This window comes from Miscanthus floridulus, chromosome 13 (genome assembly GCF_019320115.1).
Source record: "Miscanthus floridulus cultivar M001 chromosome 13, ASM1932011v1, whole genome shotgun sequence".
NCBI classification, from domain to species: Eukaryota; Viridiplantae; Streptophyta; class Magnoliopsida; order Poales; family Poaceae; genus Miscanthus; species Miscanthus floridulus.
Window position 1 is genome coordinate 11,126,530 of NC_089592.1, and position 20,614 is coordinate 11,147,143.

The window sequence follows — 20,614 nt, forward strand, 5'->3', positions numbered from 1 at the left end:
GGTCCCAGAACATCCCTCCAAACTATCCTTGAGGAAAATCCAGACTCCGAGTCTCAAGGTTCCATGGAGCCCCTTGCCGAGGTCTTCACCGAGCAACCCCCTCTCCCACCTTTCCGAGGTGGTGCAATCTTCAATGTCAGCATCGACAGCCCCCCTCAAAACGGTGAAACAGATGAGGAACGCGCCGCCCGTGAAAACAGGAATGCCAACCGCGTGCAATGCTGTGATAACGAATGCGCCATTGCGATGGCCGAGGCCGCTCGCGATAACCAGTTTAACTCACAGGGAAGGCCCCTCCATCGCAACCTCAATGAAGAATTCCTCCGCATTGACGGCCATGACGTCTTCAAAACTCCGAGCGCCAATCTAGCGGTGGCTGCCAACAAACTTGCACACCTCTCGTAGACGCCCAGACTTGCCAAGGTTGCTGCTATGCTAAAAGTGGCACACTGTCAAGTTAATGAGATCCAAGAGGTTCAGAGACCTTCATGCTCCACAAGCGCGATTCATTGATCAGCTGATCCTAGACCCAATCGCCGCCCCAGATAAAGCCGTTTCACTGACCAATCATTACCTCCCCAGGGGGGTGTTGGAGGCCACCACGCCGAGCACCATCGCCAGCACGACCAAGAGGTCGAACAGGACGCCCGAGTGCACCTCAGTAACCTTTGGGATGCACGATGGCATATCAATCAGCGTTGCTTCGGGTGCCATGAAGATGAAGTACGATGCCGCCAAGAGTATGAGCAAGAGTACGGTAACCCGGACTTAGCTCTAGAGCCGATTGTCGCCGGCAATACTGCCGATATTGGCCCCGATAGCCCGGATGGGCCCCTAGCGTTCACCAGGGTGCTCCGAACATTCCAGTAGCCCTATGAAGGGAGGATGAACCCAACTTAGTGGCTGCAGGCTTACGCCACCGCTATCCATGCCGTCGGAGGAGACACCAACATTATGGCAAATTACCTCCCCATCATGCTCACGCCAGCCGCCATGAGCTGGTTCACAAGCCTTGCCCTGGACTCCATCGGATCTTGGGAAGATCTGGAGAGAGTCTTCACCGACAACTACATGGCCACATGCAGGCGGTCGGGCACCAAGCATGATCTCAACCGCATCACCCAAAAGCTGTCCGAACTACTCCGCAGCTACATCAGACACTTCTCCGAGATGAGGAATTCTATTCCCAACATCACAGAAGCCGAAGTCATCACTGCCTTCGTCCGAGGACTTCATCACCGAGAACTCCGTTCTAAGTTCAACAGGAAGGCACCTACCGGCATCGGCGAGATGATCACAACTACCAACCAGTACACCGACGCCGAGGAAGCGGAGATGCGTTTTAATGAAGATACGGGCACTAACTACCCGCCTCACTGCCACGACGACCGCAACGATGACCAACAACACAACGATCGCCGCCACGATGACTGCAACGATGACCGATAGCACAATGGTCGCCGCTACGACGACCACAGTTTCCATCGGGATAGTGGATGAGATCGGCCAGATGGATTCAAACCTTGTCAGAATCACCGCCACGACCAGATCATTTTGTTGCCAACGTCAATGAGCCGCGTGCAAAGCGTAACTATGATGAGCAGTATAAGAAGATCCTTGACGGATCGTGCCCCCTGCACAAGAATGCCAAACACAAGACGAAGGACTGCCTTGGTTTGGCTAAGGAGTTCTAGGAGAAAAAGTACAACGACAACAATGGCGGGAACGGAGGACGCCGACCTCCTGGGGATAATAATAATGCCTTCCAGGACCACGACAAGGTGGTCGCCACCATCTTCGGGGGTTTCGCCTCCAACGAGAGCAGAAGGGAACGGAAGCTCGCTGCCCGACGCATGCTCGCCGTTGTTTTAGAAGAAACTACCACCAACCCTAGCTATCGCCCATGGTCCGAAGTCTCCATCACCTTCAGCAGAGCTGACTAGTGGGCGGACATACCCTACATAGGGTGTTTTCCCCTCATCCTTGACATGACTATCTAGAAGGTGCTCTTCAGAAAAGTCCTCATCGATGGTGGGAGCGCTTTGAATCTACTCTTCGCTGGGGCCCTAAGGGAGCTCGGCCTCAGGCCAACAGATCTCACGCCTTTAGACTCCTTCTGGGGCATGGTACTTGGTAGGGCATCCAGACCGCTTGGGGAAATTACCCTACCAGTACAGTTCGGCACGGCAACCAACTACCGAGTGGAGCATATCAACTTCTACGTCGCCGACTTCGACACCGCCTATCATGCCATACTGGGGCGACCGGCTCTAGCCAAGTTCATGGCCATTCCACACTATGCGTATTTGGTGTTAAAGATGCCTTCGCGCGTAGGGGTCCTGTGTTTGCGGGCCAACCTCTCCGTCACCTACGCCTACGAGACAGAAAGTCTCGCCCTTGCCGAAGCCACCGACCTCTCCATCCAGATGGCTAGCATGGTCGCCGAAGCCAAGATGCCATCTGCTAACGACATGGAGATCCCAGAACCTCCTCGTGCCTTCGCCAAGTCCAAGGAAGTCAAGGAGATCGGCCTCGGCCTCGACGACCCTTCCAAGACGGTGAAAATTGGGGCTCACCTTGACCCCAAATAGGAAAGCGCGCTCGTATCCTTCCTATGTACCAACGCCGATGTGTTTGCTTGGAAACCTATAGACATGCCGGGGGTACCACGGGAGAAGATCGAGCACTCCTTGAACGTCTCACCGACCGCTAAACCGATCAAGCAAAAACTTCGCCGATTCACGCTGGACAAAAAGGTGGCTATTAGGGTAGAAATAAAACAGCTCTTAGCTGCCGGATTTATAAAAGAAGTGTATCATCTAGATTGGTTAGCTAATCCTGTTCTTGTTAAGAAAAAGAATAAAGAATGGAGAATGTGTGTTGATTATACTAATCTTAACAAACACTGCCCTAAAGACCCCTTCGGCCTGCCTCGGATAGACGAGGTTGTAGACTCCACCGCTGGCTACGAATTGCTCTCATTTCTTGACTGTTACTCTGGATACCATCAGATCTCCCTCAAGAAAGAAGACTAGGTCAAAACGTCGTTCATCACACCCTTCGGTGCATACTGTTACACCACTATGTCCTTCGGACTAAAGAACGCCAGCGCGACCTACCAAAGGGCTATCCAGGCGTGCCTCGACCAACAGATCGGCCACAACGTCGAAGCCTACATCGACGACGTGGTCGTCAAAACTAGAACCGCCTACAATCTTATCGCTGACCTTGAAGAAACTTTCTCCAACCTAAGCAAATACCGATGGAAGCTGAACCCTTCAAAGTGCATCTTTGGAGTTCCATCCGGTATCCTGCTGGGCTACATCGTGAGCACTCGGGGCATTGAACCGAACCCTGATAAGGTCTCTGCCATCACCAACATGAAACGACCGACGTGTGTCAAGGACATACAGAAGCTTACAGGCTGCATGGCTGCGTTAAGCCAATTTATCTCACGCCTCGGTGAAAAAGGGCTACCTTTCTTCAAGCTCCTCAAGGCCTCCGAGCTTTTTTCTTAGTCAGAGGCGGCAGACATAGCTTTCGAGCAGCTCAAGTTGTTTCTAACAAAACCTCCAATCATGACAGCGCCACGACCAGATGAAACTCTGCTGGTTTACATCGCCGCCACTTCTTGAGTTGTCAGTATGGCTATTGTCGTTGAACGCGAGGAAACTGGACACGCCTACAAGGTACAACGTCCGGTCTACTTCATCAGCGAGGTACTTAATGAGCCTAAAACTTGTTATCCTCAGGTGCAAAAGCTGTTATATGCAATTTTGATTACCTCACGTAAGCTCCAACATTACTTTGAATATTACAAGATCGTCGTGGTCACAGAGTTCCCTCTTGGGGATATTCTCTGCAATAAAGAGGCCAATGGTCGTATAATCAAGTGGGATGTTGAGCTCGGCACTTACTCCATTGACTTCAGAAGCAGACTGACCGTTAAGTCACAGGGGCTCGCTGATTTCATCGCCGAGTGGACTGAGATCCAAGAACCCATTGCCGCTACCTGCCCCGAGCACTGGGTGATGTATTTCGACGGCGCCCTTAACATCAATGGTGCTGGTGCGGGTATTCTGTTCATCACACTGACAAAGGATAAACTCTGATATGTTCTTCGCATACATTTTCTAGCCTCCAACAACACTGTGGAGTATGAAGCATGTCTCCATGGTCTCCGTATAGCCGTCGAGCTCGGCGTCAAACGCCTCATGGTATATGGGGATTCCGCACTGGTTATCAACCAACTCAATAAGGATTGGTCCTGTTCTAGTGAGAAAATGGACGCATACTACGCCGAATCAGGAAGCTTAAAGGGAAATTCTATGGTATCGAGTACCACCACGTGGTACGGGATCAAAACCAACAAGCCGACCAGCTGTCAAAGATAGGATCTTCTCGCGCCGTGGCTCTACTAGGGGTTTTTGTCCAAGACCTCCTGACACCATCCATTAAAGAAGATAAGGAAGTTGTAGAAGTACCCCCTGCTGAGCAGTTGGTACTCGCGGTACCTTCATCGGTCGCCGATTGGAGGGAACAGTTCATCAAATACCTCTCCAACGACGAAGTACCCGCCGACAAAACCGAAACCGACCGACTAATTTGCCAAAGCAAGCATTACGTGTTGGTAGATAGTAGCCTAATGAGGAAAAGTGCCAAGGAAGGGATACTGCAGAAGTGCATCAGCCAAGACGACGGTGTGAAGCTACTTTCCGAAATTCACTCTGGTTCTTGTGGCAATCATGCGGCTTCGAGAACACTAGTCGGCAAAGCTTTCCGAGTAGGTTTTTACTAGCCCACAGCCATCTTTGATGCGGAAGACCTCGTTCGATGATGTGAGGGTTGTCAGTTTTTTGCCAAGCAAATACATGTACCGGCACAGGAACTACAGACCATTCTAGCTTCCTGGCCATTCTCATGCTGGGGACTGGATATGATCGAGCCTTTCAAACCTATGCCAGGAGGTTTCTGGTATCTGTACGTCGCCATTGATAAGTTCTCCAAGTGGATTGAGTACAAACCACTCATCACAGCTACTGCTAAGAAAGCAGTCGAGCTCTTTGAAGACATCATACATAGAATCGGTCTCCCGAACGGCATCATCACCGACCTCGGGACAACTTTTATCGGCCATCATTTTTGGGACTTCTGCGAAGACCGGTGCATCTCTGTTAAATACGTTTCCGTTGCTCATCCTAGAGCTAATGGTCAGGTCGTATGGGCTAATGGTATGATCCTCGACGCCCTCAAAAAATGGCTCTATCAGAAAGAAGAAAAGCATCCGGGCAGATGGCTCAAAGAACTACCAGCTGTGGTCTGGGGACTGCGCACTCAAGCTAGTCGCAGTACTGGCGTATCTCCATATTTTATGGTCTATGGCTCAGAGGCCATACTCCCAGCGGATATTGCATTCCGAGCACCTAGAGTAGAAAATTATGATGAAGAGCAAGCCGCAGCTGTTCGGACAGAAGACATTGATTGGGCTGAGGAAGAGCATCTGATTACTTGTGTTCACATAGCCAAGTACCTCGAAGGTCTGCGGAGGTATTACAACCGTAACGTCAAAGGTCATTCGTTCGCAATCGGCGACCTCGTCTTACGTCGAAAACAAAAAACCGAAGGGCTTCACAAGCTGTCTTCACCTTGGGAGGGCCCTTACGTCATAAAAGGTGTTACTCGACCAAGGTCTTATCACTTATGTGACTTAGATGGACTCGATGTTCCCAACTCCTGGCACATAGAGCACCTTATACGTTTCTACCCCTAAAATAACACAGATATGTATTCTTTATTTTCATATTAATAAAGTTCTAGTCTCCATAATTTTCCTCCATTTTTTCCTCCATTCTAAGTTTCACTTACCGTTATCGGGCTATACACCACTCCGTGACGACCTCCAATATGCTCGCCAACTACGCCCAAATCGCCAAACACGATTTCTCCAAATCGCCGAGCATGATTTCTCCAAATCGCCAAAAATGATTTCTCCAAATCGCCGAGCACGATTTCTCCAAATCGCCAAAAATGATTTCTCCAAATCGTCGATCACGATAACTCCAAATCATCAAAAACGATTTCTCCAAATTGCCGATCACGATAACTCCAAATCGCCAAAAACGATTTCTCCAAATTGCCGATCATGATTTCTCCAAATCGCCAAAAACGATTCCTCCGAAACGCCGAACACGTTAACTCCAAATTGTCGAACATGATAACTCCAAAAATCGATGAACACGATTTCTCCAAAAAATCGCCTATTATGTTCTCTCCGAATCACATAAGTTTTTCCTCCTAAAAACGACGATGATTTTTGCACCCCAAATTTCGTAACATAGCTCGCCGATCGTCGAGCAACACTCGCTTTTCTTTTCTGTTTTCTGTGGGGAAGACCCAGTCTCCGATTACTTCCTACACGCGCTAAGGGGCTCCGCGCTCTGCGTTTCGGTTGGTCGGCTGTGGTTCCTTGGTCATGCCTGTTAATCCTACACGTGTCAGGGTCTCTGCGCTCGACGCTATGGACTATGGGCTAATCAAGGCCATGATTTCAGGCATAGACTAACTGCTCGGACGCCACTTTAACTAATTTTCTTGGCAAGTTAATCAAATCGGCCGCTGGGCAGCATGTGTTTTGCTTTGATAATTATGGAGGAAACCAAGGCTCTAATATCCCACCACACGTGCTATGGGCTCCGTGCTCTATGAATCGGGCGGTAGGCTACGGTCCTATTGCAACGCTTGTTTTCCCAACATGCACACAGGCTATGTGCTCCGCGTTACAAATTACGGGTTAGCTAAAGCATCAGGTTTAGTGCAAACTAACTGATCGAACACTGCTTAAATTATGCATAACGGCATCGGGTTGTTAACATAAACGACTCTTCATCGCTAAATAAAGTAAGTAGTACAGGCGACAATATCCGAGCAGTTCGTTAAGATTCACCACTAGCTTCTGTTTCACCAAATAGATCTATATCGCCGACAAGCATTTTTGCTACATCTTCAACATCATCCTCTAGTTGCTGGGTTTGCGCATCACTCAGCCTGTCTGCGAACCCACCACCTATCGATTGGATGTCGATAGACGGATAGTGGGACCAAACCACTGCAAGGGCATGAGTAGCGGCGGTCAAAACGGTGTCACGGTTGAAATTTTTGAAATTCTCCCACTCTGCCTTTCATCTCTGAATGACGGTGTCTAGCCCTTGCTGCCTGCTGTCAGGACGGGGTGCCGGTTCAATGTCAACGCAGTCGAGTACTGGTGCTATTGCGGCGGATATAATGGTGAAGTTGTCTTTCTGGACTTTGGCTTCCTGTACCAGCACATCGAACTGTGCCTTGGTTTTATGGCGGTAATCTACAAAAATTAGAATGGTTCGTCAGACCAGAAAAGTACTACAACATTACTTCTGATCAGGGGGTATCTACCTTTCAGTTCTCTGGCCAGTTTGGCTGCTCGCTCCGACTCTTTCGCTTTCTCTTACCGAATTTGCTCGATGGTCTGGCGAAGCTGGCTGAGTTCTGCGTCTTGCTCTGCAAGCACAATAGTTATTATAATAGCGGATTGGAAAATCATTGCAAAGTACATTATGTAGTAAGGCATACCAGATTTCTGCTTGGATACATCCTCGAACTGCTGGCACTTCCGATCAAGTTGCTTGGATTTATTTTTGAGTTCTCCGGTTTTCTTGCCCAATTGCTCGGACATATTTTTTAGCTCCTCTGATACAATCGCTAGTTGCTCGGACTTCTTCTTCAGCTGCTCGGATGCAGCCATTAATTGTTCGAACAAAACCCCCTTCTGATGTTCAAGGTCCCGTGAGTTAGACTCTGCAAGGTCCCGCTCGCGCTGGGCCCTCCTAATATCCTTCTCCGAAAGGTTTAACGCCTCCCAGAGTTTCTTGTTTTCCTCAGCGAGGGGCTCCATCCTCTTCATCAGTTGATGTCGCTGCTCGGCTATTCGAGCTATCCCCTATAGATGAACAATGCTAGAGATAAACCATGGTTTCCAACAACATATATCAGTGTTTCAGGTGCGTCGCTCACCTCGATTTGAGTCATAACACCAGCAACGACGGATTTTAACCTCTTTATTTCCCTGGTGGTGTCTTCTTCCTCGACAACTACCACCTCTTCCCTGCTTTTTCGGAGAATCCGGATGGACTGGGGCTTGGGTGCGGCACGCTCGATCTCCACAACCTTGTCCTCCTCTACCGTCGATTGAGGGACCACTAGGGGACTCCATGGTCGGATAGCTGCTCCGTCCACTCCTGGCATCACTGCGGATGGTGAAGGTTGCTCCTCAGCCGTTGATGGAGTTGCATCCTCAGCCTCTGGTGCATCAACAACAACTGCAGTTTTCGCTTCCAAAGTACCGACCTTTTTAGTTGTAGCCTCAGACACGGTCGCCGACGCGCCTGTCGTGTGCGCCAATGATTCACCATCGCCAGGACCGCTGGCAGCGGTAGCTGGCCCGTCCTCTATTGGCCGAGCACTCGGAGACTCCCGGATAGGGGCAGTTGGCATTTTTTCTACTGAGGGTATGGGCCTCGGCGTTGCCCTACGTAATATTGGCTTTTCAGTAATCAAGAAAATTCAAAGAACAATATTATTACTCCAAGGCAAATATACTTATGGTTTGGTTTTCCGATTAAATTTCTTGAACTGGCGATGCCTGCCTGATCCCCTAGGCACTGCTGCTTGGTCCACCTGATGGGAGGACTCCTACTCCTCTACAACAGAGTGCCGCTCTGCTTGGTGCCCCGGGGCCGCCTCTGTGTGCTGCTCTGTGGTTATCCCCTCTTGCTGCTCGGGGACTTTGGTCGTCTACGCCGCTAGGACTTCCGTCGTTGCCCGCACAAAGCTTCTCCTCGCTTGCTGCTCAGGAGCTTTGGCATCCGTCGATGGCTCTTTAGTGCTCGGCGGATGCGCTGCCTGGTCCTCGTCATCGTCCGACCACTCTAGCACAGCGTTTCTTCGTGGTCGAGCGGTTCGGTCTTCACCAAGCGTGACGCCGCCCATTTTTGGTGCAGTAGAGCTTGAGGTTTTCTCCTTTTTTGGACTGGCTCATCTATTGCCAATCTTTTCCCATGGATCTTCTCTGATGCTAGGGATGGACTATCTGACAAGGTGCTCTGCTCCTCCTCTTTGGACTGTAGCGGCCGCCGAATGTCCACTCCTTTCGGCCAATTGGCTCTTAGCACGTTTGAAAAGTATATTGCCCTGTCCTACGAATGGATCTTTACATAAGTAAGGCAGTCCTTTGCTCGAAAATTGATGACTAAACAATGCAAGGTGAAAGGGTTACCTGAGGAGGTGGATTGGTACAGTTGAAAGCCTTCGTTCCTTTTGGCCAACTGAATGAGACATTGGAAGTAAATAGGTCCATGGCATGGTCTATTACTTCTTTCTTCGTCAGATGGTCTGTGTTTTCCCGGGTACCATCGTTGTCGCCTTTATAGTCGAACGCTGGGTGGGCCCTCTCTTTGCAGGGCTGGACGCACCGCACTATGAACCTAGCTGCCACCAGTTCACCCCTAAGCTCCATGCCCTTAATCAAGTCTAGAAGTTCCATTACCTGCTCCATGTCAGCATTGTTGGGTCTCTCCGACCAGTTACTATGATTAACCGAGATGTGGTGGACGTCGCATCGAATCATTGGGTGACTTTGTTTGATATAGAACCATCTGGCGTTCCAACCTTTGAGGGAGGTATTTAGCGGTACGCTGATATATTTGTTGGCCATCCCATCCTTGAGTTGTAGGTACATGTCGCCGACCACCTTGGAACCGCTGCCCCCCTTCTTCTTCAGATAGAACAGGTGCCTGAAGAGGTTGAAGTGCGGAAGAACACCGAGAAACGCCTCGCAGAAATGGATAAAGATAGACACGTGCAGAATGGTGTTGGGATGCAGATTATAGAGGCCAATCGCCCAAAACTCCATAAGATCCCTCAAAAGGGGTGGACTAGAAACCCTAATCCTCGCCAGAAATAATCTTCAAATACTACAGCCTCATCAGTATGTGGTGTTGGGAAGGGCTCACCACTAGCCGCCCGCCATCCAGCAGTGAGGTGGTCTAGGAGAACGCCCGCCGCCACCATCCTATTGAGATCCGCCGCAGCCGTCTTCGACGACACCCACTCCTCATCGCGGCTGGCTCTGGTGGCCACCTTCCTCGGCTTTGCGGCTCCTTTTTTCGGCACCATTCTCTCCGGATTGGAACTGGGTTGGAGGCAAGTGCTCGCGATGGTGCGGAATATGGAGCATAGGGATTGCGAAGGAAGGAAGAAAGGCAGATTCAGTGAGGTAGGAGGCGATGTATGTGGCGGCGTGGTTATAAAGCACTTCCTCCAGTTTTCATTGTGTCTGAGGGTTTTTGGGAAACCGTTCCTGCTATTAGCGCTACTTCGACTCCACCAACATGGGTTAATGGCCGCAAATTGGGCTATCACGTAACAGTAGCCCACGTCGCTCATTTATCGCCGCCAAATATTCACCGATTTCTCCACAATTTAATGAGGCTCAGTACCCGATGCTGCACAGCCATTACTCTGATTTTTTCTCCACGGTTTGATTTATTCGATATCTACGCCAGACACACGGGGACTGGCTACTTGCTTGGGTGGATTACTTTTTTCTGAGCCCAGCACCACGTGACTACGTCACCTACTGTCAGGCTCGGGGACTAAGTGGGCACACTTCACCTTACGGTGAATGTGTTTGTTTTTCATCTCAAGGCTACGCTCGGGGACTGGTTACCTGCTCGGCTGGTTCAATATTTTCTGAGCCTGGCACCATGTGACTACGTCACCTACTGTCAGGCTCGGGGACTAAGTGGGCACACTTCACCTTGCGGCAAATGTGTTTGTTTCTTCTGAAAGACTTCGAGCCTCTAAAAGTTAAACCAAGGTATCTTTAACCTCGTGGTCGGACTCTAAATGGGCACACTTCATTTTACCGCGTAGGAATTTTCAATTCTGAAATTGAGCTCCTTACACCCTTATGTCAAGCCGTGCTCGGAACATACTGGTCAGCGATGGTGCACGCTGCTTGGCAGCTGCTCACAACTGCTCGACGATTCATTATGGTGGTCGGACCATGATTTGGACAGCTCGGTTTTTGTTCGCACCTGCTCGAAAAAAGTTCAAGACGGCGTTGCTCAATGGGTACAAGGCGCTCGGGGACTAGCTGTGGGGGGTATGACCCCAGATACCCACAGCAGGCCACATGGGCTACGCCTCTAGGGGTAGTCCAGCCCACGAGAAGTAGCCTTGTGGGGCACAATTCTGCTCGGCGCCTCCCGCAAGGCATGGGGAGGATATCCGGAAGATGTTACATGATCTGATAGGATATGTACAATCCCGTTTTTCTTGTAATCTATTATTACTTTCCGGTTATCTCTTAGATCTAACCGACTTATAACCTTGCTCCCCGGACTATATAAGGCGGGCAGGGACCCCCTACAAAATAATAGCAAATCATACGATAGCTAATACAAACCAACAGACCACAGGAGTAAGGTATTACGTCATGCTGACGACCTGAACCTGTATAACTCGTGTGTCTCTGTTGCCTTCTTGTTCTTGATTACACGCTCCTCTGCCGATCAATCTACCATCGTGGGATACCCCTTGGTGGACTGCCGATGATATTCCATCGACAGTACCGCTAGAAGCTGCTCAATAGTAGGTGGCGGTGGTGGTGGTGGATGTGGGCGAACACCTCCACGACCTTGGCCTCTTACTCTTTTGGACATCTGACATCCAATACAAATATTCAAAATTTAGAGATTTTCAAATTATAGACACTTATAGAGATATAGAATACATTCTGAAAATTTTCTGGATGAGTTCCAACATCAGTAACTCGATAAAATGGTCATATCTCGAGTTCCATATATCCAAAAGAGGTGTGCTTTACATGATTGGAAAGCTCAAGAAATTATCTACAACTTTTATCTAGAACACATGCCTAGATTCTGTCGTTAGGTTACTCAAAATAGGATACAACCGAAACTGTCCTAGATTCTAGACTGCGCAGAAACTTCAAATTGAAACAGCCATATTGCACAAACCAGATCAGGTATAGGGGTGATTCTAGAGGCATTAGAAAGATACTTAAGTCTAATTGTTCTGATAAAAAATTCATAATTTTTGGTCAAGTAGATTTAGATTGGCATTGAGATAAGTGCAGACTGCTCTGATAAACAGATCCAAGAGAACAAGATGTACCAAACCCAACTATTTATTTATTGACTCAAACTTTAATATTCTTAACTATGAAACTTGCGGACATGACTACAAAGTTCCAGCACTCATTACAAAAATCCAACTCACACATAAACATAATAATAAATCAACTAGGCACACCAAAGTTCACACCACACTATTTGACTCGACTTGACTCCACTTGACCCATGCTACTAACATCTTTATTACATAAGGGACTCTAAACTCCTATGGTAACGAACTCTGGGTAGCTTCTTATAGATCTTGGGCATCTTGAGCTGGGTCCTATACTCATCAAGCTACCTTGCAACTCTTTTGTGAGCCTTCTTTTCCTTTTCCAATTCTTCCTTAAGGACATCATTCTTCTGGAGTATCTCCCTAGCAAAATGGACCATCACCTTTGTAGTCGTATCAAGACCTTGAGGCTCCATCATCTCCCATCCTTCTTTTTTAGGGTCACAATGAGGAAGAAACCTGAATGGATCTTCCTTCATTTTCTCAAATCGTCGGGCACGGTATATCATACAAGCTTCATAGGCTGCATCCTCCATAGTAGCATGACTCACCAGATTAGTGTGATAGGTTTTCACCCTATGAGCCTTCCTAGCTTCATCCCAACCAGTGACAAACAAGTCTGTCTTCCAGTATGTAGCTTCATGGGGGTGCCAGTACTCAGTGCAACGATATTGCACAACGAGACACAAGTCGGAGTAGTAACATACAAGCACTGTTATGAGTAGGGAATGGAAGTAGGCCGTGTCATCCCCATGCTGGAAATAAAACTCCTTGGTCCACCCCACACCTAGGGGATGATTTCCTTCAGTGAAGCATGGTCCTCTATAGCTAATGTGGGCGGTCTTGTTGGAATGAGGCATCTATAGAATTAGATTTAGTTAGAATAGAAGCAAAAAAATTCATAATAGAGTGAGGCAAAAGAAGTATAAAACTTTAGCAAATAACAAGGGTGAGATGAAAAGCATGAAATGAGTGAAGCAAAAGAAGCTAAAACGACCATTGCTAACTAGGCTTACGTCCTATAGTCCACACGGCTCTGATACCAATCTGTCACACCCAAGTTTAAGGATAAAATGGGATGCTTGATCTTATATGCGCCCAGAGATCAGTCACACACATAAGCCAACAAATTATAAATAGTACCATCACAAGTGCTTATTACATCATGAATAATAAGACATAGTCTTCACATAAATATAGCAGAAGTATAAAGAAAAATCTCTCACGAAAGCTCCATATCATAGGGACGTCAACTGGTTGACCACAAGTCTAGTAATCCTTAGGAAAGTCGTCATTACCATAGCCATCTATTACCCATCTAGGATTTTTATCAAAATAATGAAAATAGACAAGCATAAGTATATGTCGTACTCAACAAGTGTAACATGGGGTTCATGAGGCTCAAAAGGCTTGACACAGGTTTAACAACATTCAGCTTTTAATTGTCACAATTTTAGCATAAGAGTAGCAACAAGTTGCTTCAATCCCAAAGTAAAATACATGATCAATGTAAACATGAATAATGAATAGCATAAACAGATAATTCTTAGTGATCATCTATTCCATAAATGTTCTAAGGCCGCTCATGACCGTGAGCACGACTGATATACCAGTTTTACACTCTGTAGAGGTTGTACACTTTCACTGTGAGTCATGATACCCATATGCTCAGGTCTATAACGCCCTATGGGGGGTATGACCCCGGATACCCACGGCAGACCACATGGGCTGCACCCTCAGGGGCGGCCTAGCCCATAAGACGAAGCCTTGCGGGGCATGACTCTGGTCGGCGCCTTTTGCAAGACATCTGGAAGATATCCCAAAGATACTACGAGTTCTGTTAGTATATGTATGATCCTAAGATTCCTATAATCAATTATTACTTTCTGGTTATCTCTTAGATCTAACTGACTTGTAACCCTGCTCCCCGAACTATATAAGGTGGGCAGGGACCCCCTCCAAACACGCGAAATATCAGACGATAGCTAATACAAACCAATAGACCACAGGAGTAAGGTATTACATCATACTAACGGCCTAAACCTGTCTAACTCATGTATCTCTGTTGCCTTCTTGTTCTTGATCTCACGCTCCTCTGTCGATCAATCTACCTTCGTGGGATACCCCTCGGAGGACTACCGACGATATTCTATCAATAGTTGGTGAGCCAGGTAGGGGCTGTGCGTGCTGTTTCCTTGTTGAACAAGATGGCTTATTCCACATGCTCTTCATCCCTTCTGTAGCCCGGCCAGATCTTCATGGTCAGATCCATCTCGTGGGTCATCAATGCTGATGGAGTCGGACAGCTCCTCGAGCCGGTGTAGATCATTTTTGCGCTGACCACCCCTGCGCCTACAACTGTAGATCTGATCTTGGAACCACTTCCGAGGTCACCTTCATCAATGACCCGCCGCCCGCTTCCTCACTACTAGAGGAGGCAAATCAACAATGACGATCTAATCGAATCCATCGATCAGGTCGGTCTGAAGCTCGTCGATTGCATCTCCATCACCGAATCAGCCCTAGACACTTTGGTTTAGCACCAACCACCCTCTGATCCAGATCTATCGGAGGCTGCTCAAAAAACTCTAGGAGTTGCGGCTCTGCCCTTCAAGATCACCAACGTTCAGCCTCCGCCAGCCATCAACATGCTACACATAGGCCGGTGCCCTAGAACGTCCCTCCAGACCATCTCGGAGGAAAATCTAGGCTCCAAGTCTCAGGGCTCTATGGAGACCCTCACCGAAACCTTCACCGAGCAGCTCCTTTTCCCACCCTTCTAGGGTGGCACAATCTTCAACGTCAGCGTCGACAACCCTCCTTGGAACGGCGTAACTAAGGAGGAATGTGTCGCTCATGAAAACTAGAACATTAACCATGCACAGTGTTGAGAGAACAAGGCAGCTATTGCACTGGCCGAGGCTGCTCAAAATAATCTGCTTGACTCACAAGGAAGGCCACTTCCATTCCACCGCGACCTCAATGAAGAGTTTCTCCATGTTGACGGCCACGATGTCTTCAAGACTCCAAGTGCCAATCTGGTAGTGGCCGCCAATGAGCTCGCTCGCCTCCCGTAGACGCCCGAGCTCGCCAAGGTCATCGCCATGCTTAAAGCGGCACACTATCAGGTTAATGAGATTCACGAGGATCAGAGACCTTCAAACTCCACGAGCATGATTCACCGATCAGCTGCATCGAGATCCAATCGCCGCCCCAGTCAAAGCTGTTTCGCTGACCAATCATGGCCTCTCTAGGGGGGAGCCGAGGGCCACCGTGTCGAACACCATCGCTAACATGACCAGGAGGTCGAACAGGATGCTTGAGTGCACCTAAGCGACCTCCGGGATGCACGACGGTGCATCGAGCAATGTCGCTTCGGTCACCATGAAGACAAAGTACACCACCGCCAGGAGTACGAGCAGGAGTACAAAAACCCGGACTCAGCTCTCAAGCAGATCGACACCGGCAATGCTACAGCTGACACCGACCACAACCCCAAAGGGCCTCTAGTGTTTACAAGGGTGCTCCGAACACTCCAATGGCCCTGTAGTTTCAAAATCACTAGGGTCGAGCCCTATGAGGAAAGGATGAATCCAACACAGTGGCTATAGGCTTATGCCACTACTATCCGTGCCATCGGAGGAGACACCAGTGTCATGGCAAACTATCTCAACATCATGCTCACGCCACCCAACATGAGCTGGTTTACTAGTCTTGCCCCAGACTCCATCAGATCCTGGGAAGAGCTAAAAAAAGTCTTCACCGATAATTATATGGCTAGGTGTACTCGGTCGGGCACCAAGCATGATCTCAACCGCATCAACCAGAAGCCGTCTGAGCTCCTCCGCAGCTACATTCGATGCTTTTTTGAGATGAGGAATTATATTCCCAATATCACAGAAGCTGAGGTCATCACCGCCTTCACCCAAGGACTCCACCATCGCGAGCTTCGCTCTAAGTTCAACTGCAAGCCACCCACAGGGATTGGTGAGATGATCACTACTGCCAATCAGTACGCCAACACCGAGGAAGCCAAGATGCGCTTCAACGAGGATGCAGGCACCCATCGGCCACCTCACCGCTATGATGACCGCCCTGACAACCGACACCACAATGATGCCACTTTGACGACCGTAGTTACCATCGTGACAGCGGTCGTGATCGAACAGAAGGACCAAAGCCCGGCCAAAATTGCCGCCGTCAGCCAAACCACATCATCGCTGCTGTCAATCAACCTCGCGCCAAGCGCAACTATGACGAGCAGTACCAAAAGATCCCCGACGGCCCATGCCCTCTTCACAAGAATGCTAAACACAAGATGAAGAACTGCCTTGGCTCGGCTAAGGAATTTCAGGACAAAAAGCTAGAAGACGACGCCAATGATGAAGCCAGAGGCCGCCAACCACCTGGGGGCAACAACAATACCTTCTAGGACCATGACAAGGTGGTCGCCACCATCTTTGAGGGCCTCACCTCCACCAAAAGTAGAAGAGAACGGAATCTCACCACACGGTGGGTGCTCTCCGTCACTACAGAAGATGACACCGCCAACCCCAATTATCGCCCATGGTCCGAGGTACCCATCACCTTCAGCAGGGCCAATCAATGGGCAGACATCACCTACATAGGGTGTTTCCCCCTCATCCTCGACGCAACCATTCAGAAGGTGCTTTTTAGAAAGGTGCTCATGGACGATGGGAGCGCCCTAAATCTCCTAGTCGTTGGAGCCCTAAAGGAGCTGGGCCTTGGGTTATCATATCTCACACCCTCTGACTCCTCCTTTTGAAGTGTGGTACCTGGCAGGGCCTCCAAACCGCTTGGGGAGATCACCCTACCAGTACAGTTTGGCACGACAAGCAACTACCGCATCGAACACATCAACTTCTACGTCACTGACTTCAACACCACCTACCACACCATACTTGGACGGACAGCTCTGTCCAAGTTCATGGTTGTACCACACTACGCATATCTGGTGCTAAAGATGCCTTCGCCCATAGGAGTTCTAGCCCTACGGGCTAACCTCTCCATCGCCTATGCCTGTGAGACAGAGAGTCTCGCTCTCGCCGAAGCCACCGACCTCTCCATCCAGATGGCCAGCATGGTCATCGAAGCCAAGACATTGCCTATCGATGACATGGAGATCCTAGAGCTGGAGCCTCCCCGTGCCTCTACCAAGTCCAAGGAAATAAAGGAGGTCGGCCTCGTCCTCGATGACCCTTCCAAGACCGTGAAGATTGGGGCCCACCTTGATAGGCAGGGTTCACTATAAAGCTTTCCAAAGGTTAGTCTAACAAGTTAGGGCTACTAGGTTTCTGTGCCCTATAAATGTAGGGCTCCCCTTCCGACAGGCACAATGACACGCAGCCTATACACTGATGGATAGAGGCCACACTATATCCAACCCGAAATAGACCCCTCTTGCGCCATAAAGGTAACCTCTAACAAGCTAGAAAAGGTCCTTGTACAGAGCTAAAGCCAGAGCCATGTAGCCATCATAGCTGTACTGTAAGTCCCAGATGATCACTTACAGATAAGTCCTTAGGGAGAGGAATTTGAAGCACTTAGAAAGTAGCTAAATACTCTAGCTCCCTGTTTCCATGTTGCTAAAAAGTCATGTTTTAATGTTTATTGCATATACCATTAGTCAGGTTACAAGATCGTGGTTTAATTGAGCAATAGCAAATCTACCCAATGCATATCCCATAGGAGACAAGGTATAGGTACAATTCTAGGGAATCCCTATCAAGGTGACACATGCAACATGAATTAAATGAATTAAAGTTGATAGGAAACAAGGATAATCCCATGCTATACTTGCCTTGAGCAAAATGCTCCCACTGATCCTGCTTGTCAAAGTAGTACTCTTGTTCACCCACGAATTTGTCACCGTCTATACTCGATAATCATAGCAACATACAAGCATCTAGAAGCAATCATGCATAGCAAACAAAAGCTATAGATTAGAATAGTACACCAATCAGCATAAAGTCAAGATGAAAAATTTGTAAAATGAATCTATGTCTCGCTATGAACACAAAGACGCGAAGATCATGAAAATCGGAGCTAAAATAAAGAAGTTATGAATTAAACAAGATTTCCTTTAGTAAAATGATTATCGACAAAATATGCTCGGTAGTCCTCCTAGGGGCATCCCACGAAGGTAGATTGATCGATGGAGGTGCACGTAATCAGGAACTGGATGGTGACACAAGGCGTAGAGACAGCGATTTAGACAGGTTCTGGCCATCTGATCGACGTAATACCCTATGTTCTGTGTCTTTGTTGTATTGAATATGAGATGTATGGAGATGACCCCTGCCTCTCCTTATATACTCTGGAGGGGTAGGGTTACAAGGATAGTATCCTATTTGGTACTATACAATATCTTGCGGTGCACGTCGACCAGTGTCGTGCACGCCTTGATCTTGTGGGCTGAGCCACCTCTGATGGTGCAGTCCATGTCTTGTCTTGTGGATACCGGGGGCCATACCCCCATAGCTAGTCCCTGAGCCTAATAGTAGGTGATGTAGTCATGTAGTACCAGGGTCAGAAAGTAGAAGAAAGGCAAAAGATCGGCCGAGCAGGAAACCAGTCCACGGGCGAAGCCCTGAATTGAAACACACACATTCATCACAAGGTGAAGTGTGCCCACTTAGTCCCTAAGCCTGCTGGAAGATGAAGAATGAATCTTGTAGAAGGGTCAAAGAAAAAGAAGTTTGAAAGCTTGCCGACGTCGTCTAACATGCGTGTATCAAGACCCCAGACGTGCTGCCCAAGATCAGCACCCTGATCCGAGCAGCATGGAGCAGCTTGATAGCCGGCGTAGCTAGCGACGTCCAAGCACCGAGGAGTCTCTAGCATAGCTGGCGATGTCCAAGCACTGAAGAATCCCCGGTGTAGCTGGCGATGTCCGAGCACCGAGGAGTCCCTAGTGTAGCTGGCGATGTCCGATCACTAAGGAGTCCCTAGCGTAGCTGGCGATGTTCGAGCACCGAGTAGTCCCCAGCGCAGCTAGCAATGTCCAAGCATCGAGGAGTCCCTGTGTGTAGCCAGGGATGTCCGAACACCGAGGAGTCCCAAGCGTAGCTGGCGATGTCCGAGCTCCGAGGAGTCCTTGGCATAGCTGGCGATGTTCTAGCACCGAGGAGTCCTCGGCGTAGCTGACGACATCCGAGCACCGAAGAGTCTAAGCATCGAGGAGTCCTCGGCGCAGCTGGCGATGTCCGAGCACCGAGGAGTGCCTGGCGTAGCTGTCGATGTCCGACCACTGAGGAGTCCCCAGCGGAGCTAGCGATGTCCAAGCACCGAGGAGTCCCTGGCGTAGCTAGCGATGTCTGAGCACCGAGGTGCCCCCGGCATAGCTGGCAATGAAGCACAACCGACGAACAGTCTAGTCAACTGGTCGGCGACGAAGTGAGCATTGAGTAGAAGTGATCGGCGAACAGTCCGATCAACTGGTCGGCGACGAAGTCCATGAACCTAGCGATCTGACTAGTTGATCAGTGGAGAAGTCCGAGCACCAGGTGGTCCGTTCACCTAGACGATGATCCCACAACACAAATACGTACAACGGGTAGTACATAATGTAAAAATATATGAACTCTGGAGAAAAATTAGCAATGGTGATGAAATAACGTATGCAGCTTGGCGATCAGTTGGTGTAAAGATGTATTTATATTTAATACAAACCGCCCGAACAGTTAGTGTGTAGCTGAGTCTCTAGCCCTAGCTAGCCCGTTAACCATAACACGGAGCGCGGAGCCCGTGTGCATGTAGGAAGAACAAAGCGTTGCTAAGGAGCCACTGCCGACCACCCATAATGTAGAGGGCTGACGCTCATGCATGTGTAGGGAGGAGCCAGAGACAGGGCCATCTCTAGGGACATCCGAGCATCAACATGACTATTCGGGGGTTCAGAAAATCATTTGGAGAGCAAACATGGAGAAAATAGCTTAGAGAAATATTATGGCGATATACGGAGATTGGAAAATATTTAGAAGAATATTAAAGCGTGACTTAGCTTTAGACAGAATGTCTGGTCAGCGGCGTATGGCATTATCTGGTCGGCAGCGCGAGCAGCTCGCTTAATAGCTTGCTTGATGGCTAGAACAAAGTTGATCTCGTGTTAGAGTAGGACGGACGTAGTTAGAGCTTGGCGGTGTCAATCCACATATGAAGACGTGTGCCATGGTTGTCGAAGGATGTCGATGCGATCAATTGAGTTGCCGCGAAGGAAGTTGGTCTTGAGTTACGCCATCTAGTTCACCTAGGATCAACATGCCCACCCCCTACCTGGCGCACCAACTGTCGACAAGAGATGCTCGGCAATCCTCCGAGGGGTATCCCATGAAGGTAGATTGATCGGTGG

General features: G+C 48.9%; 1 protein-coding gene across 1 annotated transcript; it reads left to right on the plus strand.

Moving 5' to 3' along the window:
- The first annotated feature begins 2,123 nt into the window (after window positions 1–2,123).
- On the plus strand, window positions 2,124–2,591 carry LOC136499446 (uncharacterized). Its single transcript, XM_066495099.1, has one exon. It carries the CDS (start codon window positions 2,124–2,126, stop codon window positions 2,589–2,591), a length of 468 nt encoding a protein of 155 aa, XP_066351196.1.
- The last annotated feature ends 18,023 nt before the right edge of the window (window positions 2,592–20,614 follow it).

Bases quoted from the DNA above. Each gene is read 5' to 3' on its own strand.
- LOC136499446 (XM_066495099.1), top strand. From the start codon at position 2,124: ATGGTACTTGGTAGGGCATCCAGACCGCTTGGGGAAATTACCCTACCA.